General features: G+C 42.2%; 1 protein-coding gene across 1 annotated transcript; it reads right to left on the bottom strand.

Moving 5' to 3' along the window:
* Positions 1–200: 200 nt before the first annotated feature.
* On the bottom strand, positions 201–22826 carry btbd17a (BTB (POZ) domain containing 17a). Its single transcript, XM_024006730.2, has 6 exons — positions 22427–22826; positions 18124–18251; positions 17735–17892; positions 4335–4493; positions 3905–4064; positions 201–1779 (listed from the first exon to the last, which is right to left on the bottom strand). Exons 1-6 carry the CDS (start codon positions 22527–22529, stop codon positions 1024–1026), a joined length of 1464 nt encoding a protein of 487 aa, XP_023862498.1. The 5' UTR covers positions 22530–22826; the 3' UTR covers positions 201–1023.
* Between the last annotated feature and the right edge of the window lie 672 nt (positions 22827–23498).

The following is a 23498-nucleotide window of genomic DNA, read 5'->3' as shown; positions in this document are numbered from 1 at the left end:
GTCCTTTTGCTTGTTTGATGGCTCAGCGGAGGTCGTAGCGATACTTCACAATATTAATTTAAAGTGTATTTTGTTTTACATTAAATGAAACTTGGAAGTTCCCCCTTTGAATGCACTCATATGCTGACATAATCAATAAACAAAGACATAAGCTATACTTGTAATACATCACTCTAAAATATTGGAAACACAGAAAATGCCCTGGAAGAACTTTGCTTTATTGGATGGTACCACAAGCAACATATATCTTCAACAGTAATGAAGAGGAAACACTCTGTTTCTGAACCTAGGTGAACAGCTTGAGATTAATAAAAGCTCCTCAAACTTTGTATGATTTTTTACATTTTCTAAGATAACTAATATTAACTATTATTAATAAAAATAAGTGACAATTAATCTAATCTAAAAACGTTTTTGATAACCTTAGTGTTATTTATTATACAAACTGGCTCAATGGATTCAATCCATTTAACTATCAATTTCTAGTACTTTGGTTTGTAGGCCTTGGTATGCTACATGAGAAACAGAATGGCTATAAGCACCTGAACAGGGTGACCGTGTCAGATGTGATGAATGGCAAAGCCCCCTTTAAGGTGAATGCCTGGCGTATAATAGCACCAAGATAAATAGTATTTAAAACATAGCTAAAACAAAGTTTGAAAGACATATTGATCTTGAATAAATACTGTTCAAAATGTTTCTAAAAGCTATCAAACAGATATCGTCTACTATCCATGTATCCCATACACTGCAGACATGATGGGGTGGGTTGGTTCTCCCTTGACATTGCGTATTATGCGATATGAGTGTGATGCTTTAAGAGGGCTGTGCTTGGCTTACATGGTGTCCACCATACCACTGCACGTACGGAGAGGGAGGAGGGTAATTTCTCCCGAAGTGTGCACTCATGCACTCCTCCACATGCATGAAGGGAAGTGAACAAGTGACCTGAAGGGAAGTGAACAAGTGCACACTTAGAGCAGAAGGATAGAGAATTGGGACGCATAGAAAGAGTGAAGGTGGTCATTTCTTGGTAGCGATGAGGGTCTGGTAGAGCGGCTTGACCACAATGTGTAGATGGAGGGAACCATCAACTAGGTACTCAGACGTCTTACGGTGCAGATCGGCTTCCACCAGGAAGTCTCCAGTCTCCTCGGTGCTCTGGTGGAAATTATAAACATGTCTCACCACCATCTTTCCCTGCTTCCTCGCCATCACCACCACCGTCTTCTGGAAGCTCACCCCGGCAAAGTCTGCACTCGACGTAGCGGGAGTAATAATGATGCGCAGGCGGCCTCCGTCAACGCGTGTCGGCTGTGTGGAACCCTGTTCGGAGTACATTGGCCTCATGCTGAGGGGCAACCAACGGGGCGAGAACAGGGAGTTCCAGGTCACCCTCTTGTTGGCATCATGGCCGCTGGGGCCCAGCTGCGTCTGGAAGCTGGTGCTGCGGTCGTCCCTCATGGGGTTGTTGATAACCCAAGGACTCCCCCAGGCAGGGGAGAGGTAGTTCCTGGGCATGAATAGACTGCAGTTCACGTCAAAGTACTTGGCCATGTGGAGGGGGGAGGCGGAGTGGAACTGGTAGGACTGGTAGAGGAGGTCCCGGACCGACTCCTGGTAGCGGGCCAGAACAGGAGACTGGGTCTGCAGGCGGAAGAGCTCCAGAGGGGGCATCATGGCATAACGGACGGCTCTCAGAGCGTTCTCGGCCGTTAGAGCATCCGGTTCGTTCTGGTTGATCCAGGCCTCCAGTGCCGCAAAGAGCTCCATTTCACTCTGCAATTCAAAGTCATATTTTTTAAACATTATTGTTCCCACGGGCCGGGGAAATTCATTTTGCAGCCAGTATTACATTAGACACAAGTATATTCGGAAAGTATTCAGACCCTTTGCTATGAGACTCGAAATTGAGCTCAGGTCCATCCTGTTTCCATTGATCATCCTTGATATGTTTCTACAACTAGATTGGAGTCCACCTGTGGTAAATTCAATTGATTGGACACGATTTGGAAAGGCACACACCTGTCTATATAAGGTCCCACAGTTGACAGTGCATGTCAGAGCAAAAATCAAGCCATAAGGTCGAAGGAATTGTCCGTAGAGCTCCGAGACAGGATTGTCTCGAGGAACATATCTGAGGAAGGGTACCAAAAAATGTCTGCAGCATTGAAGGTCCCCAAGAACACAATGGCCTCCATCATTCTTAAATGGAAGAAGTTTGGAACCACCAAGACTCCTCCTAGAGCTGGCCGCCCGGCCAAGCTGAGCAATCAGGGGAGAAGGGCCTTGGTCAGGGAGGTGACCAAGAACCCGATGGTCACTCTTACAGAGCTCCAGAGTTCCTCTGTGGAGATGGGAGAATCTTCCAGAAGGACCACCATCTCTGCAGCACTCCACCAATCAGGTCTTTATGGTAGAGTGGCCAGACGGAAACCACTCCTCAGTAAAAGGCATATGACAGCCTGCTTGGACCTAAAGACTCTCAGACCATGAGAAACAAGATTTTCTGGTCTGATGAAACCAAGATTGAACTCTTTGGCCTGAATGCCAAGCGTCACATCTGGAGGAAACCTTCCTCAATCCCTACGGTGAAGCATGATGGTGGCAGTATCATGCTGTGGGGATTTTCAGCAGCAGGGACTGGGAGTCTAGTCATGATTAAGAGAAAGATGAACGGAGCAAAGAACAAAGAGATCATTGGTGAAAACCTGCTCCAGAGTGCTCAGGACCTAAGACTGGGGCGAAGGTTCACCTTCCAACCCTAAGGACATAGCCAAGACAACGCAGGAGTTTCTTCGGGACAAGTCTCTGAATGTCCTTGAGTGTCCCAGCCAGAGCCTAGACTTGAACCCAATTGAACATCTCTGGAGAGACTTGAAAATAGCTGCACTCCCCATCCAACCTGAGTGCTTCAGAGGATCTGCAGAGAAGAATGGGAGAAACTGCCCAAATACAGGTGTGCCAAGCTTATAGCATCATACTCAAGAAGACTTGAGGCTGTAATCACTGCCAAAGGTGCTTCAACAAAGTACTGAATACTTATTTAAATATGATATTTCAGTTTTTTTATATATATAAATTTGCCAACATTTTAAAAAATCAGTTTTTTCTTGTCATTATTGGGCAATGTGTGTAGATTGATGAGGAAAACAACAATTTAATACATTTTAGAATAAGGCTGTAACGTAACAGAATGTGGAAAAAGTCAAGGGGTCTGAATACATTCCGAATGTACTGTAGACCATTGTCAAGACCAATTCTTGTTAGTCTACATCAACTCAAGCTTGCGTATATAATTTCATTATTTTTATGGAGTCAGATAAACATTTGAATAGGTTAATTGCTTCATCTTATTACGAGTCACATGTGAGATATTTATAATATAAACTTTATATGCACATGTAAAAACTTACTGTCCACTACATAAGCTAATTTAGCGTTGCACTTATGTTGTCATCTGATGAAAATTAAGCTATTTTCTGCCGAATGTGTTGCACTAATGTATTTTGTGTGAAGGAAAACTATAGTTGCACTCCCCTGATCACTCTATTGAAGAAAAATAACACTTGAATCTCAATGGTTAAAACGCAGATTTTTTTGTTGGCTTGCGTTTTGAAAATGCGACCCCGTTTTGCTATTACGGCCCCTGCTCATAACAGAGCAAGCAGTAAAGCTTCATATGACAGTAATTTTTGCTTTGTGTCATCTACAGATGAAAGGCCAAAATGTCATAAATATGCCGACTTTCATTAATTATTTCTCGAATATGCGTTAGAAAGGACTATTCAATGGATTACATTTCATGAAAATCGGCCAAATTATGGTATTTTTTGTTGCCTGAGTTTTGTGAGTAATGCCTCTCAAACAGATCTGGGATCAGGCTACCCAGGAGTAGGCGTACCTGCAGGATGAGGTCTGAGCGCTGCAGCAGGGTCATGAGCAGGTCGTTGCTGACATGCGTCCACTCCCCACTCTGCAGCACAGAGGACAGGTTCCAGGACAGGTACTGCAGACAGCTGTCCCGCAGGGCCACGTCTCTTGTCTGCAGGGCGTACTGGTACCTGCAATGGTGTCAATAAATAGTCCAGTCCATGCTTTCATGTTACCAACTGATGCCCTTACGTACTTGTACCTGGAATAGTGATAACAATTATTTAAGTCAAGTATATGTTTTAAAAGTTGAACTAGTTGTAAATGAATGCAATCTTTATTGTAAAGACTAATGTATGGATGTCATAATGAAAATACAGGTCTCCCTTGTGAAAGACGTCTTCTGACCTCAATGGGACTTCCTGGTTAAATAAACATGAAATAAATAAATGGTACAGTACCATTCCACCACGTGTCCAGAAGGGGAGTTGCTGGCCAGGTTCTGGGTCATGTACTGGGTGACCCCCTGCTGAAGGCCCTGGACGCGGTACTTGGTGGCCAGCTTGTGTAGAGAGGTGGCCTGCTCCAGACACAGGGAGATCTCTCCACAATACAGGTACCTGGATAGAGAGAGTGGGAAGGGGGAGATTGTCACGCCCTGACCTTAGAGAGCTTTTTATTCTCTATGTTGGTTAGGTAGGGGTGTGATTAAGGGTGGGTTATCTAGGTGAAATATATTTCTATGTTGGCCTGGTATGGTTCCCAATCAGAGGCAGCTGTTTATTGTTGTCTCTGATTGGGGATCATATTTAGGTAGCCATTTCCCCTTTGTGCTTTGTGGGATCTCGTCTATGTATAGTTGCCTGTGAGCACAATTTTGAGCTTCACGTTTCGTTTTGTTCGCTTTATTGTTTTTGTTCTTTGAGTTTTCTCTTCCTAATAAAAGGGATGGAAACATACCACGCTGCATCTTGGTCCAATCATTATGACGATCGTGACAGATTAATAGATATTCAGCTACTTTTAGTAGGACAATGGATCAACAAATATACTCTATACTGAACAAAAATTTAAACACAACATGTAATTCAAATGTTTAAATATAAAATGATTTGTGAAATGATTAAATGTAATTTTAGCTTCCAAATGAGAGATTTGGGTTTTCATAAGGTTAGGGCTCTGCTCAATCAGTGACTCGCCCCTGTGAAGAGACATGGGTTATAAACTATGAAACACACCCTTCTCCCTCCACTATATAAGCCCTTGACGAAAATGTAACCTCCTGTTCCGGGTACATTAGGACGACGGTCCGATGTCAGAAGGATTCAGATAATAACTACAGAACGAAGCCAACCTCAGCGTGAGCTTTGGTTGCGAATGGTATGACCTTTGAACTCTTATTCACTACAGAAGTGATACCTCCTAACCGTTGAGTTAGCAGCGGCCGCTGTAAATGTGGGCTAGGAAAGGATGGACAGAGTAACCCATCTACCACACAACGACGACACTACAACGTATCCCGTTCACCACCAGAGACACTCTTCAAAGGACAAAGGACTCTGTTGGGCAACACGGCCTTCCATCTACCACCAACATATTGAACCGCAGCTCAGAGTACATTTACATTACATTTAAGTCATTTAGCAGACGCTCTTATCCAGAGCGACTTACAAATTGGTGCATTCACCTTATGATATCCAGTGGAACAACCACTTTACAATAGTGCATCTAACTCATTTAAGGGGGAGGGGGGGAGTTAGGAGGATATACTGAAGAGTAAATATTTATTGCATTTTCCTTTTCCAAATGGGCGGTAATTTAGAATGCATAATATTCTGTATTTACAATAGGGTAGCTGCCTACGGCCCAATAGAGACATCGCTTCTCCCTTTGTTCTTCAGTCTTCCCACTCTTTCACTCAAACCCAACCCCCTTTTCTTTGTGTAACCAGCTGTCATATCTGTTCCATCCGCTAGGGACGTTTTCCTTTATGACATAATTTGTAATCAAGGTATGATTCATTCTGTGTATATGTAATTCTGTGTGATTAGTTAGGTATTTAGTAAATACATAATTAAACCCAATTTTGTATTGCTGATTCAACTTGTTAGTCAGGGTTCGTGAAGATAACCAAGAGTTTACAACTTTCAGATTAGACTGAATTAAGGTGAAGATTAATATTGACTGCTATTGATGTAAAATATTACTAGGTCTTTAAGAGTTTATTCGGAAGATAACTGCTCTATAAATATTATTTCGTGGTGCCCCGACTTTCTAGTTAATTACATTTACATGATTAGCTCAATCAGGTAATATTAATTACAGAGAAAGGATTTTATAGAATAGCATGTCATATCACTTAATCCGGCATAGCCAAAGAAATGACAGTAGGGATGGTGCCAGGTTTCCTCCAGACGTGACGCTTGGCATTCAGGTCAAAGGGTTCAATTTTAGTTTCATCAGACCAGAGAATCTTGTTTCTCAGGGTCTGAGAGTCCTTTGGGTGGCTTTTGGAAAACTCCAAGTGGGCTGTCATGTGCCTTTTACTAAAGAGTGGCTTCCGTCTGGCCACTGCACCATAAAGGCCTGATTGAGTGCTGCAGAGAAGGTCGTTCTTCTGGAAGGTTCTCCCATCCCCACAGAGGAACTCTGGAGCTCTTTCAGAGTGACCATTGGGTTCTTGGTCACCTCCCTGACCAAGGCTCTTCTCCCCCGATGTCTAAGTTTGGCCAGGCAGCCAGCTCTAGGAAGAGTCTTGGTGGTTCCAAACTTATTCCATTTAAGAATTATGGAGGGTACTGTGTTCTTGGGGACCTTCAATGCTGCAGAAATGTTTTAAGGTGGACTCCAATCAAGTTGTAGAACTTTTCAAGGATGATCAATGGAAACAGGAAGCACCTGAGCTCAATTTCGAGTCTCATAGCAAAGGGTCTGAATACTTATGTAAACAAGGTATTTTAGTTTTTATTACTTATACATTTGCAAACATTTCTAGAAACCTGTTTTCGATTTGTCATTATGGCGTAGAGTGTGTAGATTGATGAGTAAAATGTTTTAATTTAATTAATTTTAGAATAAGGCTGTAACGTAATAAAATGTGGAAAAAGTCAAAAGGGTCTGAATACTTTCCGAATGCACTGTATATAATGGTGTTTTCTATCATTTTTTTTAACAAGTGTACTGACAAGTGACTAAATACAGTCAACATGTTTTAATAAAACAGTCGATTACTGTGCCACTATATGAAATAAGTAAACATTGCTTGTATTCAAGACAGTTTATTTGCTCTAGAGACCGAGGTGAGTGTCACGTTCGTTTGTAGAGAAGGACCAAGGCGCAGCGGGATTCAGTTCGACATAATTTATTGGTGAAACTATAAAACAAAACAAGAAACAAACATGAACCGTGACTACAGTGGTGCTACATACACTAACTCAAAATACAAAATGTAATATCCCACAAAACACAGGTGGAAAAAAGGCTACCTAAATATGATCCCCAATTACACACCAACATAGAAATATGAAAACTAGAACGCCACATAGAAATAATATACTAGAACACCACATAGAAATAGACTAGAACACCCCAGTCACGCCCTGACCTACTATACCATAGAGAAACAATGGCTCTCTATGGTCAGGGTGTGACAGTACCCCCCCCAAAGGTGCGTACCCCGGCCGCAAAACCTGAAACAAAATGGGGAGGGTAGGGGGGATGATTAGTGTCGGTGGCGACTCCGGTGCGGGGCGAAGTACCCACTCAGCTCGTGGATCCGCCAGCATCGGTGGTGGCTCTGGTGCGGGACGAAGAACCCGCTCATCCCGCGGATCCAGCCATGGACCCAGGCTGAACACTGTGCCTGGACTGGACCTCGGTGCAGAGGAAGGCTCCTGGTATGGAGCGGGACTGGACGCCGTGTCTGGACTGGGCATCGATGCAGAGGAGGGCTCCTGCCATGGAGCTGGACTGGACGCCGTGTTTGGAAGCTCCGGACCGTTGACCGTCGCTGGAGGTTCCGGGCCGTGGACCGTCTCAGGAGGTTCCTGGCCGTGGACCGTCTCAGGAGGTTCCGGGCCGTGGACCGTCTCAGGAGGTTCCGGGCCATGGACCGTCTCAGGAGGTTCCGGACCGTGGACCGTCGCCGGACGTTCCGGACCGTGAAACATCGCCGGAGGTTCCGGACCGGGAACTGTCGCCGGACGCTTCGGACCGGGAACTGTCGCCGGAAGCTCCGGACCGGGAACTGTCGCAGGAAGCTCTGGACTGGGGATCGTCGCAGAAAGCCTGGTGCTTGGGGCCGGCACTGGTGGTACCGGACTGGTGACACGCACCTCAGGGCGAGCGCGAGGAGCAGGCACAGGACATACCGGACTGGGGAGGCCTGATGCGTGGGGCCGGTACAGGTGGCAGGTGTAATTACTCCAAGACTAATGAGTCACAAGCGGTACCGGAGAGCCAATTCTAGGACCAAAAGGCTTCTCAACAGCTTTTACCCCCAAGCCATAAGACTCCTGACCAGGTAATCAAATGGCTATCCGGACTATTTGCATTGAGCCTGAGTAACCGGTGCCCCAGCACATTGACTCTGTACCAGTACCACCTGTATATAGCCTCGCTACTGTTATTTACACTGTAATTTTACAGTTTTTTTTATTTCATTACTTATCTATTGTTTACCTAATACCTATTTTTTACTTAAAAATTGCACAGTTGGTTAGGGCTTGTAAGTAAGCATTTCACTGTAACGTCGTCTACACTTGTTGTATTCGGAACACGTGACAAATAAACTTTGATTTGATTAGAAATAAATAGGGCTGTATGTTCCTATTTAAAAAGAACATTTAACATTTTGGAGTCCAGCTCTTCTTGGAAGGAGGCATCATCAGATTCATAATAATTCTTTAGCAATCTTTGAGGATAGTCAGTGTACAGTAACATCGCACCTGTAAACTAGTACCGCCCCAATTTTCAAAAGACTGCCTTCGAGGGTGGGAACTAGGAAGTTTGACTCCTGTCAGGCTGTAGTCTTTACAAAGCCGGGGAAAATGAGTCAACCAAGATATCCTGCAATGGCCTGGCAGCAGTGGCGACCCGTCATTCAAGGAAGGTTTTGAGCCCCAACTGTTTAGCTAAAAAATATATACATTACCTGTCAAAAGTTTGGTCACAACTACTAATTAATGGGTTTTTCTTTATTTTTAAAATGTTCTACATTGTTGAATAATAATGTAAACATCACAACTATGAAATAACACATATGGAATCATGTAGTAACCAAAAAAGTGTAAAACAAATAAAAATATATTTCATACAGTTGAAGTCGGAAGTTTACATACACTTAGTTTGGAGTCATTAAAACTGTTTTTTCAACCACTCCACAAATGTCTTGTTAGCAAACTATAGTTTTGCCAAGTCGGTTAGGACATCTACTTTGTGCATGACACAAGTCATTTTTCCAACAGATTATTTCCCTTATAAATCACTGTATCACAATTCCAGTGGGTCAGAAGTTTACATACACTAAGTTGACTGTGCCTTTAAACAGCTTGGAAAATTCCAGAAAATGATGTCATGGCTTTAGAAGCTTCTGATAGGCTAATTGACATTTGAGTCAATTGGAGGTGTACCTGTGGATGTATTTCAAGGCCTACCTTCAAACTCAGTGCCTCTTTGCTTGACATCATGGGAAAATCAAAAGAAATCAGCCAAGACCTCAGGAAAAAAATTGTAGATCTCCACAAGTCTGGTTCATCCTTGGGAGCAATTTTCCAAATGCCTGAAGGTACCACGTTCATCTTACAAACAATAGCAGCAAGTATAAACACCATGGGACCATGCAGCCATCATACCGCTCAGGAAGGAGATGCGTTCTTGTCTCCTAGAGATGAACGTACTTTGGTGCGAAAAGTGCAAATCAATCCCAGAACAACAGCAAAGGACCTTGTGAAGATTGGGAGGAAACAGTACAAAGGTATTATATCCACAGTAAAACAGAGTCCTATATCGACATAACCTGAAAGGCCGCTCAGCAAGGAAGAGGCCACTGCTCCAAAACCACCATAAAAAAGCCAGACTACGGTTTGCACTGCACAGGGGACAAAGATCATACTTTTTGGAGAAATGTCTCTGGTCTGATGAAACAAAAATAGAACTGCAAGCCCGAAGAACACCATCCCAACCGTGAAGCACGGGGGTAGCAGCATCATGTTGTTGGGGTGCTTTGCTGCAGGAGGGACTGGTGCACTTCACAAAATAGATGGCATCATGAAGAAGAAATGATGTGCATATATTGAGCACGACATCTCAAGACATCAGTCAGGAAGTTAAATCTTGGTCGGCAAATGGGTCTTCCAAATGGACAATGACCCCAAGCATAGTCCCAAAGTTGTGGCAAAAAGGACAACAAAGTAAGGGTATTGGAGTGGCCATCATAATGCCCTGACCTCAATCCTACAGAAAATGTGTAGCAGAACTGAAAAAGCGTGTGCGAGCAAGGAGGCCACAAACCTGACTCAGTTACAACAGGTTTCCCGAAACGTTTGACCCAAGTTAAAGAAATTAAAGGCAATGCTACCAAATACTAATTGTGTGTATGTAAACTTCTGACCCACGGGGAAGTGATGAAAGAAATAAAAGCTGAAATAAACAATTCTCTCTACTATTATTCTGACATTCACATTCTTAAAATAAAGTGGTGATCCTAACTGACCTAAGGCAGGGAATTTTTACTAGGATTAAATGTCAGGAATGGTGAAAAACTGAGTTTAAATGTATTTGGCTAAGGTGTACGGAGCTGTGAGGGGAACGGGCACCTCCGTACCTTCAGGCTCTGATCAGGCCCTACACCCAAACAAGGCACTGCGTTCATCCACCTCTGGCCTGCTCGCCTCCCTACTCTGAGGAAGTACAGTTCCCGCCTCAGCCCAGTCAAAAACTGTTCGCTGCTTCTTGGCACCACCAATGGTGAACAAACTCCCTCTCACGACGCCAGGTCAAGCGGAGTCAATCACCACTTCCGGAGACACCTGAAACCCCACCTCTTTAAGGAATACCTAGGATAGGATAAAGTAATCCTTCTAACCCCCCCCCCCCCTTAAAAGAGTTAGATGCATATTGTAAAGTGGCTGTTCCACTGGATATCATAAGGTGAATGCACCAATTGTTAAGTCGCTCTGGATAAGAGCGTCTGCTAAATGACTTAAATGTAAAATGTAAATGTGTATGTAATCTTCTGACTTCAACTGTATATGACATTCTTCAAAGTAGCCACCCTTTGCCTTGATGACAGCTTTGCACACTATTGGCATTCTCTCAACCAGCTTTTTTTTTATTTAATCTTCATTATAGTCAGTTAAGAACAAATTCTTATTTACAATGACATTCTACCCCGGCCAAACCCTAACCCGTACGATGCAGTGCCAATTGTGCTCAGCCCTATGGGACTCCCAATCACAGACGGTTGTGATACAGCCTGGAATCGAGCCAGGGTCTGTAGTGACGCCTCTAGCACTGATATGCAGTGCCTTAGACTGCCGTGCCACTCAGTTGCCACTTCATGAAGTAGTCACATGGAAAGAACTTCAATTAACAGGTGTGCCTTTTTAAAAGTTAATTTGTGGAATTTCTTTCCTTTTAATGCGTTTGAGCCAATCAGTTGTGTTGTGACAAGGTAGGGGTGGTATATAGAAGATAGCCCTATTTTGTAAAAAGACCAAGTCCATATTATGGCAAGAACAGCTCAAATAAGCAAAGAGAAACGACAGTCTATCATTACTTTAAGACATGAAGATCAGTCAATCCAGATGATTTAAAGAACTTTGAAAGTTTCTTCAAATGCAGTCACAAAAACCATCAAGCGCTATGATGAAACTGGCTCTCATGAGGACTGCCACAGGAAAGGAAGACCCAATATAACCTCTGCTGCAGAGGATACGTTCATAAGAGTTACCAGACTCAGAAATGGCAGCCTAAATAAATGCTTCACATGGTTCAAGTAACAAACACCTCAACATCAACTGTTCAGAGGAGATTGCGTGAATCAGGCCTTCATGGTCTAATTGCTGCAAAGAAACCACTACTAAAGGACACCAATAAAAAGAAGAGACTTACTTGGGCCAAGAAACACGAGCAATGGACATTAGACCAGTGGAAATCTGTCCTTTGGTCTGATGAGTCCAAATTTGAGATTTTTGGTTCCAACCGATGTGTCTGTGAGACGCAGAGTAGGTGAACGGATTATCTCCGCATGTGTGGTTCCCACCGTGAAGCATGGAGGAGGAGGTGTGATGATGTGGGGGTGCTTTGCTAGTGACACTGTCAGTGATTTATTTAGAATTCAAGGCATACTTAACCAGAATGGCTACCACAGCATTCTGCAGCAATACACCATCCCATCTGGTTTGCACTTAGTGGGACTATCATTTGTTTTTCAACAGGACAATGACGCAACACATCTCCAGGCTGTGTAAGGGATATTTGACCAAGAAGGAGAGTGATGGAGTGCTGCATCAGATGACCTGGCCTTCACAATCACCCGACCTCAACCCAATTGAGATGGTTTGGGATGAGTTGGACCGCAGAGTGAATGAAAAACATCTAACAAGTGCTCAGCATATGTTGGAACTCCTTCAAGACTGTTGGAAAAGCATTCCAGGTGAAGCTGGTTGAGAGAATGCCAAGTGTGTGCAAAGCTGTCATCAAGGCAAAGGGTGTTTACTTTGAAGAATCCCAAATATAAAATGTATTTTGATTCATTTAACACTTTTTTTGTTTACTACATGATTCCATATGTGTTATTTCATAGTTGTGATGTCTTCACTATTATTCTACAATGTAGAAAATAGTAAAAATAGACAAAAACCCTTGAATGGCTTATGTGTGTCCAAACTTTTGACTTGTACTGTTTATTATTTAAATATATATTTTTGCTTGTTTTGCATGTTATTTTGGTATTAATACGTGTCACATATCAGTTTGAGAATGTAAAAATATAAATAATCATTGAGTTAATAATGCCAAGTACACATTTGATCTCTTTTTTTGCATTCTTGAGTATGGCAGCTCCAAAATGCAGGTGTTTCAGCCTTGCCCAGTGCTTGGTCTGGTGGTGGGGCAGCCAGCGGAAAATACGGAGCTTAGGGGTTGGTAATGTTCTCTAGTTTCGCCGTGATTGGCTGTCTTCTGTCACTCATGGGGACACTTTGTCACTCGAATAAGTGAATTAATAAAGTTTTTGGTGGCAATCAGCTTTGAAATCAGCATATTTTGTGTTTATGGTTTTCGTACTATCACAAACCAGTGGAGGCTGCTGAAGGGAGCACGGCTCATAACAATGGCTGGAATGGAGTCAATGGAGTGGTATCATGTGTTTGGTACCATTGCATTAACTCCATTCCAGCCATTATTATGAGCCATCCTCCCTTCAGCAGCCTCCACTGTTTTGTGATAGTATGAAAACCGTAAACAGTAAATAAAATAAGTCCCAAATGGAATGGAAACAGATTGTTTGTCATCTGTAACCCCATGAAATCAGCCAAAACAAGCTTAATAACGCAGTGCATGCACACACTCCTATTGAATATGCATTCACCTGTATTGTGGATAGTTCTAGGCTACATCTTGATTTACCAAATTTTATCAACAGAGATTTACCATTCAAATAAATAGATTGGTAAAAACAAAGTCATATGTATTGTTTGATTGTATAATTGATGAATTAATGCATACATGTCTCTCTGAAAAATGTTCATGATATTGAACTAAAAAGAAGCCCAACGATTAAACAGAGCAGTAGCTGAGTTTATCTGTCTGGATCAAGTGTCAATCTGTTTCTTTGGCTAATATGCATTCTTTTTTTGCTGTGGTATCGTTTTGGTATCGTTTTGGTATCGTTTTGGTAATAAGTATTGTGATGGTATTAAGTATTGAGATACTAAACCTAGTATCGGTATCGAAGCCAACAATTCTGGTATCGTGACAACACTACTATGATCAATGATTGATGTGCTGACTCCTCCATAGACCATTAGGTTTTACTACTCATTTATATACTGTATTCTCACACCAACCAACCATGCTGAATTAGTCAATTACGTAGTACACCCACAAGATGTCACACAAGCTATATGAAAATACAGAACTGTTGTACACTGTCATAAATACTGTATATAAAGCATTTGTGACATATACAGTAAAACTCCCTCTCCTCCAATTGTTTTTCAATTAACCCTAAACCTTGGTGTGTAAAGCTTGCCAGGAGGGGAATTCCCCACGATATAATTCCCTCTGACTTATTACCTACTTCCTCTAGTGGGGAGGGCAGCGGTCCACATGGTTATCCAGGCTACTTCCTCTAGTCTCCCTCCTCAACTGAAGAACCAGATATGGCAACACACTATGTGTGTGTATATATATATACATTTGTGTGTGTGTGTGTGTGTGTGTCTCACTTTTCACCCAAACTTAGAAGGCAGCACACTCAATGCTCTCCCTCACTTTAGCGCCTTTGATGTGAGAAATGTGCTTTATAAATCAAATGAATCATTGTGTGGCTTGCAAAGCAAAAGCCCCAGCTTCAATCTTCAACATGCTTCTTATTCTTTAAGCGCACTAGTCCTCTTACACCGTTTAAGCAAGAAACACCATTCAAATGTTAAAACATGCAGAATGGTCGCGCTTGAGTTGCTTCTTTACAACTTTTGATCACTTTTATGCTTTTTAAAATATTACACTTTTTGTCCTTCTTTTTGTCCTCCATTTCCTTGTTTGGGAATTCCTCAAGATTCTAAAAAGCCCCATTGTGACATCATCACTTCCATCTTCCATTCACTGTAAATGCAATAATGCAACTTTTGACACAAATCAGCTACTTTGACCATGTTGCAACAACTTAGGGAAGAAGTTAAAGTGTTTACATCTTGGTCTACTTCTCTGTTACTCAAATATGGGGTTTGAACCCCAAAAATGATTCTGATAAAAAGTTACAGCTGATTTAGTAACCACATCAACAACATTTTCTGTAACTTTTTTGCAGACAGCTGCCACTTTGACCACTGCCCCAACAAGTTAGACAAAAAGTTAGAGGGTAGGACATCTTCGTCTACTTCTCTGCTATTCATATCTGTTTACGGAACAACAATATTCACTACGGAACTTACGGTATAGCTGTTTTAGTAACTGCATTACCACTCTTTTTCCAAACAACTGCCGTTTTGACCACTACCCCAACAAGTCAAACAAAAACATGAGTATAAAATGTTCATCTACTTATCTGCTTTTCAAAACAGAATAAATATTAGGAATAGCTTGAATCAATCTGTAGATATAGCTTTTTTAGTTACCCATCAACTGCTCTCTTTCTAGATGCAGCAAGTCATGTCAGAAGCTAGCAGATTAATTATTTACCAATAACAGCTCCAAATTCCAATAAACTACATCGCGTTGAAGTTCACTTTCCTTGCTTTGTCTATAAACACTATCACGAATCTAGCAAATAAGTTTTGTGGGTCTATGTGCAGTATTTATTTAGTATTAGCACAAACAAACTGTATGTTAGCATGTTTCTCACACTTGCTTTAGCTACAGTATAAGGGAGCAGTGTTGACAAGGCTCCTGTTGCCTAGCAACTGGACCATACAAGTACAGACCACAAGCACACAACTATTGACCACAACTACTGACCACAATTACTGACCACAACTACACAACTACTGAACACAACCACACAGATACTGACCACAACTACTGACCACAACCACACAACTACTGACCACAACACAACTACTAACCACAACCACACAACTACTGACCACAACTACTAACCATAACCATGCAACTACTGACCACAACCACACAACTTCTGACCAGTCTACTACTGACCAGAACTACATCACTTCTGACCACAACCACACAACAGCTGACCCCATCTACTGACTACAATCTTGCCCTTGTGATGAACAACTGTATATGTGACATTTATTATTTGACATTGATTTCATCTCTATTAAATGAAGTGGTTTCGCAAGACGTTCATGCACTAATGAGACTGTATTTTATGTTTTAAAATAGGCTCAAGAATGGACGGACAAGCACTTTCATTTTCTGCTGCCGATGAAAATCGCCAAAATGTAGGAAAGAAAAGAAAGACCAAACTAAAGGATTGGAAGGACAAGCAATGAAAGACATTGAGGCCTTCGGGGAAACCCTATATTAATCGTAAGGGGCAAGAAAAACTGGGAAAACTTGTCCAAAAGAGGTACGTGGAAGAACCGTATATCAACCAAGCTAGCTTGCTAGCTGGCTAACGTAGGTAGCTGGCTAACGTAGGTAGCTGGCTAACAACGTTATTTAGTTCTGTTTAACTAGCTGCACTATTACACTGATTCCTGCATAAGGGTGAGTGTGTGCCTATAATGTTACGTGCAGAATGTATTGTGTAAAGTTGACGGAGGAGCGCAGGTTGCAGCTTTGCAGCGGATTCTACACAGTCCCATACTAGAAGCAGCAGGCTTTGATTCTCTCAGGCTTGGAGTGACTGAATAGACATATTATTGTACACTCAATGAACTTGAAGCAGATGATACACCAGCAGAACTTGCAATCCTGCAGCTGCTGGTCTAAAGAGAGAGTAAATGACCATCTCAAGTAGTGTAAGCTAGACAAGGATGTTCAAGCAGATTGTCTATCATCATTGTTACTGTTCGTTATGGGTTAATGGACCTGTATAGACGTTACATTGTTTTAGCTTATTTTCCTTTCTTATTATTATTATATTATTTATGCTAGGCTTGTTAGGGACATGTAGAATTATACAGGCATCAGTTTATTTTTGTGCCTTAATGAGATATTAGTGCCTGACTAGTACATGAACGCATGTCTTTGTGACTGTCAAGAGCGGGTAGGCGCCCTAATGAGACCATCATCAAAACTGTCAAAGCTCTTGGTGTAATGTGTTGATTAACAGACACAGGGACTGAGGTCCTGGTCAGGCAGTAATGATACAATGTTGCAAACCTGGAGAATGTGTGTGTTGTGTAACTAAAAAATACCAATAATAGTAGGAATAGTTAAATGTGCTTCATATACATTTTAGCTGCAAAACTCCAGATGTGGTACACAAACAAAAACAATTTGAAATGATTGATTATCTGAAAATGGGGAATGATGCACATACAGTATATGGTTCTTTGTCTACAGGGCTAGATTATGCTGTAAAATCAACTTTAAAACATTCAGGCTATCCTAACTTCAAGTGTTTTAAAGATATTTATCAACTATAACTATATACAGTTGCATGAATAACCCACCAAGAGTAAACTCGAGACACTAAAACAACTTTTACATGTTCAGGCTATCCTAACTTCAAATTCTTAAATTGTTCATTGTCTAAAACAATGGAAATTAGCATAATACAACTCACCAACAGTAACTCTTGAACCTTTCATTCTAGATACAGCAAACCAACTTTTAAATGTTCAGGCTAACCTAACTTCAAATTCTTAAATTGTTTATCGTCTGAAACGATAGAAATTAGCAGAAATTAGCACAATATAACTCACCAACAGTAACTCTTAAACTGTTCAATCTAGGTACAGCAAACCAACTTTCATATGTCCAAGCTATTCTAACTTTTCATCTACCTACCTTTTCAACTATAACCAGTCACTACAATTACTACTGCAGACACTATCACTACTATAACGTTTTTCAAAACCATACATACTTTAGAACTGCTTTGCTTTAAATAGTAAAGTATAACTTTTTAAACTTCTACCACTACTACAAAAATATGTTTAAAGCGTTAAAGCAAGTCCAATCAATTGTACTTAATGTACAATTACCATCTAGTTATTATTATTACCTGATGAACTTGTCAAAGACGGCAGCACACTCAGCGGTCTCCAGGAGGACCAGGGTGGTGCCATTATGGCTGAGCAGCAGTTCCTCGAACACAGGGCTCTGCAGGGACAGCATCAGGGAGTGGGCCTGGATCACCTTTACTTGCTCTGCTCCCACTGTCTGGAAGAAGAGGAGGAGGAGGAAGAGAAGAAGATTACTTTTTTTAAAGTCACAGACACTGCGATTTGTCACTTTCCTTTATCCTCCCAAGACACATACATAAATACACAGAAAGGTTCAAGGACAGTGTCAGCCACCAGATTTTTCCCAGTAAGACCCAGGTTTTAAACCGGTAACCCTCCGGTCTCTGGCCGGAGTTAGAGAGCCTAACTCTCTAGGCTAGTTTCCTACCTGCACCCTGAGGGCCACATCGCTGCCGTTCCCCTGAGCCAGCAGGGCCTCCAGACGCTGCACCAGGGCAAGGGAGTGGCTGATGGTGTCCACGCCACCATTCTGGATCTCATCAGCCTTCATTATGCCTAGAATAGGAAGTTTTAGGTTTTAAAGGGCAATGACGTTCTATGGTTTAACTTTTTGTTGCTACAAAACCAAAACATTTACCGTATTCACATGCAGACACTGGTATGATGCTGGAGATAATTAATATGAGGTTGAAAAGTGGTATATTTAGCAAGGGCATAGACGCAGGAGATGACCTAGGCCCCCTCACCATGGATAGGGAAAAGAGAAGGAGGGGGAAGGGATGGTCGTTAAATAAAGAAACGGGACAAAGCCCAATCTATGCCCCCTCAACCTTCACTATGACTATTGGGAGTAGGGGGTTGAGTCCCAATTCGTGGGATCAATCATCACAGCTGTGCACACTGTCTGGGTGATCGTAGGTCAGTTTTAATTCAACTTTGATTAATGTGCTGCTAATGTAGGCTGTGATACATGCCCTGACCAGATTCAAATGGGATTTAGAGACAATATTATTTGAATTGAAGATCTATTTTAGCTTTTATTAATTTGTCAGAGGCAGTTCCTCTTTTTCTGTTGGTCAAACTTCCTTTTCCGGAAGAAAGGGGAATAAGAAACATCAGTTACTTTTGTGTAAATTTACACTTTAACTTAATGTTTCCAGAAATCTCAACCAGTACTGATTCACACAGGCATGAGGATGACAGTGTAAATTACTATAAGACTGCACTAATTGTTGAAAACAGGAATGGGCAATTGGCAGCCGTCCTTTTGTACGCCCGCGGTTCAATTTCCCAAAACTCAGTCGGGGTCTCAACTTATTGTTGATAGTTAGAATGGTACAAATCCACAAGGTGCAATTTCGAAATTTGGTTGTGCATCAACAGTTTTTGTCTTGTTATTTCAGTCACTGACATTCAAGTTTCAAGTTTAATTAGTCGTATGTACAGGATACACATGGTATACACCGCCCACCGAAATGCTTACTTGCAGGTTCCTTCTTGACAATGCAACAACAATAAGAAATAAGAAAAGATAAGAATACGAACATAAAGTAAATGGCTCAGTAGAATAGATAAAACATTTTATAGTACAATATTTACACTTGTTTTGGGGAAGGAGGAATTGGGGAATTGGGGGCAAGTGTTGAAATTGTGCATTATTTAGCAATCATAATAAGAGTCTTGTAGCAGCAGTTGTGATGTGTGTGTAGCATGAATGTATGTGTGTGTGTGGATGAGTGTATATCTGTGTGTGCGTGAGTTAGTGCATGTGTGCTAAGGTGCAGAGAGTCAGTGCAGGTGGTCAGTCCAATTCAAGTGTTAAGAATGCTGATGGCTTGTAGATACCAACAGGCTCAGACAGTTTCTATCAGACCTCATGAAGTAGTTGTTTCCCTTGCTCTGCAAGGACCGTGGCTTTTGTGGAGCGATAGGTAACGATGCTTCGTGGAAGGCAGTTGTTGATGTGTGCAGAGGGTCCCTGGTTCGAGCCCAGGTAGGGGCGAAGAGAGGGACGGAAGCAAAACTGTTACATTGATGCTGTTGACGTGGATCACTGGTTGCTGCGGAAAAGGAGGAGGTCAAAAGGGGGGTGAGTGTAACCGGTGTGAAATGGCTAGCTAGATAGCGGGGTGTGCGCTAATAGCGTTTCAATCGGTGACGTCACTCGCTCTGAGACCTTGAAGTAGTTGTTTCCCTTGTTCTGCAAGGGCTGCAGCTTTTGTGGAGCGATGGGTAACAATGCTTCGTGGTTGTCAGTTGTTGATGTGTGCAGAGGGCTCCTGGTTCAAGCCCAGGTAGGGGCGAGGAGAGGGATGGAAACAATACTGGCACCACAATGCCAGTTCACTTACCTCCTCCCTATAGGCTGACTATAGGTTATCAGGCCAACAAGCATGGTGTCAGCAGCAAACGTGATGATGGAGTTGGTGTCATGCAAACAACGCTGTCGTGGGTGAACAGGGAGTACAGCAGAGGGCTGAGGACACACCCCTGGGGGGCCCCTGTGTTAAGAGTCAGTGTGGAGGATGGGTTGTTGCCAATCCTCACAGCCTGTGGTCTGCCCATCAGGAAGTCCAAAATCCGGTTGCAGAGGGTGGTCTCCAGAACCAGGGCTCTGAGCTTGGTGTTGAGCTTGGAGGTAACAATAGTGTTGAATGCTGAACTGTATTCAATGAACAGCATTCTCACATAGATGTGTTACGGCTGCGTGAATAGCGATGGAAATGGCATCTTCTGTGGATCTGTTGGAGCGGTAGGCAAATTGGAGTAGGTCAAGTGTGCATAGCATAGCATATGTTTCTTAGAGCTTGGTGAGAGCGTGGTGGTCCTATGGTTATTTTGCATACAACTTTCCCATAACTTTCTGGGAATTGTGCAGGATACCCAGCTAGCGATTAAGAAACAACGTTCTTCCGTGGGTATTTCAGTACTTCGGCATAACGTTTTCTGCAGATTTCCTCATGGTTCTATTTAAAGTCATGTTCTCAGAACTTCAAGAAGACGTTACATAAAAACCACAAGAAAACATTAGTAACGTTCAAAGAACGTTTTAAGAATATTATTCTGGTGGCACAGTGGACTAAATCCATGGATAGGGAACAGAAGATTATTGGTCTTTATCAATAAAACATCACAATACGGTACGGAGTGTTCGATTTGGTTGCTGGGGGGCAGCTTCGCTAAAACATTGACAACTAGCTACATACAGTTTTCAAGGAATTGTTAAATAAATGTTAGCTATACCTATTTGGTTTTAATATCATCACCTCATGAAGAGCATAGTCTACACATTTCCAATTATTCCACATTTAGCTCCATCATCAGAGTTATACAGCAAGTAACTGTTTATCGCTATCATCAGAGTTATACAGCAAGTAACTGCATGCTTTTAATGATCAGTAATCATCAATTGATCATGTATTGTCAGATACGTGAGGGTAGCCTATTCATTTGGCATGTTATTTAGCTTGCTTCATCAGAAATTAGGCTTTTGGAAAGAGCTTGACATTGGCAAGTCCTGGTAAAGTTGTCTGTCGGGCTACTGTAATCATCACTATAGACGGCAAGCAAATCAAACAATATTTGTTAGCCAGCCAGTTTGACGTGGTCAATCAATCAATGTAGCCAATCATGTCTGTCAGCAGCAATCTTGAAAAACTCTTAAAAACAATGTTGAAAAAGGGATGTTAGCTAACGCCACTAGGTAGGCCTAAATTGGTCAGTGAAAAAATGACATTAGGTCTACTTGATATATGATTAGCCAACTGTACAAAGTTTCTACTGGTAGCTTGCAAAGTAAACATTATTAGCAAATGTGCCCTTCTGATGCTTGACAGGCAGAGCCCACAAAGGATGGAAAGTTACCTAAACCACTCATACTTGTCAGGTATTGTTAAACTTTATTTTATATCACTCAAATATCCAATTACTGGTGGCCAATATTGAGAGATATCGTGTGGCTACCCTTACGTATCTGAAATTACATGATCAATTGATGTTTACTGATCATTAAACACATGCAGTTACTTTCTGTATAACTCGGACGATGGAGCTAAATGTGCACAATTGTTTTACATGGAATAGTCAGACATTTGTAGTTCTGACTACGCTCTTTAAGATGTGACGATACTACAGTAAATAGTTAACATGTATTTAACAATCCCTTGAAAACGGCACCTAGTTATCAATGGTTTTAGCGGAGTTTAGGGTTTCCCTGCCCCCCAGCAGGCAAATCGAACGCTCTGCACCTTATAGTGACATTTTATTGATAACAACCTATAGGTTTGCATCTCACTGATGCTGTGTCACAATAAAAAATGCCCAAGGAATTAATGCCCAAGGAAAGAGTTCAAAAAAGTTAATCCAAAATAAGCCAACAGTGGTATTAAAAGTCTTATTGAAACATTCAGTGAAAGTTTTAAGAAAATGTTTAATACCGCACTGGAAAACGTTCTCAAAATCAGAGTAAAACTTTCTTTGAACCGGCAACCTAAAAATACGTTCCCAAAACTTCCAAGGAACCAAATGTGCTAGCTAGGTAGGGATCAAACACTCCCACGGTTACATTTACTATGCCCCCAAGGTTTATATGCACCTACAATGACCATCTACAATACATTGCTCTGAAATGTTTTGTTATCTCAATTCAACCCCCTGTTGCTGTCATCCTACCCAGCAAGGTGAGTTGTCACTGGGGTCAGACAGACAGTGGTGGTGTTGGGTGGCCTTACCTCCAGTGACGGAGCCGGTGTGGAGACAGAGAGACAACAGCAGCGTGCTGATCAGGTTGGTCTGGACCAGGGGCACTCTGGGTCTGAGAAGGGCAGCAGGCATCTCTCCTTCTTTTCCTCTTCTCTAACAGAAAGTACTTTTCTTCTGTCTCACTCGTCTCCCTTTCTCCTCTCAATCTCTCTCTACCTCCCTCTCTTTGTCTATTCTCCTCTTCTCCTCTTTCTCCTCTATATCCCCTTCTCTGTCTCTCTCTTCTCCCCTTCTTAGCTGGGCATGTGGTATCCTATGGCTGTCCTGCTCCGTCGGTCGGTCTGGCCTGATGCTGAAAGAGGAAGAGGGGTCTGTATGTGGGACACTGGCTCTTCTAGGTCTATAGACTTTGGCACACATCCGCTAGTTCCAGACCGCAGGATTCTGCACATGCACAGATACAATAGAACCATCCATCGATTGGTGGATTGAATCTGTCTCCAGCCCGCCCGGGTAGGCCATTGTCATGACGACCGCTTTGATTTTTGTAGTACTTTCTCTTCTTTGGGTGTATTGCTGCTCAGTGCATGTCATTGATCTGGATCTGTATAGCAGGCCTTGGGCGGTCATAGCTGCGATGTGAAGGAGATAGAGTATTAGGAAGGTGCTAGGATAGAGATTCTTCACTGGCAAAGAAACTACTGCATCAATTGATGGTAACATGTCATGCTGTGGTGTACGAAACAAATCTATGTGCCTGAGTGTGTTAGTGCTTGTTTGATAGTGCGTGTTTGTTAGTACGTGTGTGTTAGTGCATGTGTGCGTGCGTGTGTGCGTGTGGCCTGCTCTGAGACAACCAAAATATCCACATTTTCTAAATAATGTACAGTATATCTCATTCAATTATTTAATCATAGCTAGTATGCTGGCATCATCAGGTTACTATACAAATGGGACAATTGAGGCCATAGAACGTATTGACTAGGTTTGGTAGTGTTAGTCTGCACATTTCATTGTATATGTGTTTGTGTGTCAGTGTTACCAGCGAGCTCAGTCCCTATGCGTGACACAGCGACCCAAGCCAATCATGTATCTAAAGCT

Source organism: Salvelinus sp. IW2-2015, linkage group LG18 (assembly GCF_002910315.2).
Source record: "Salvelinus sp. IW2-2015 linkage group LG18, ASM291031v2, whole genome shotgun sequence".
Classification (NCBI taxonomy): Eukaryota; Metazoa; Chordata; class Actinopteri; order Salmoniformes; family Salmonidae; genus Salvelinus; species Salvelinus sp. IW2-2015.
The sequence above is the reverse complement of the archived record's forward strand: the minus strand, read 5'-3'. Positions and strand labels throughout refer to the sequence as shown.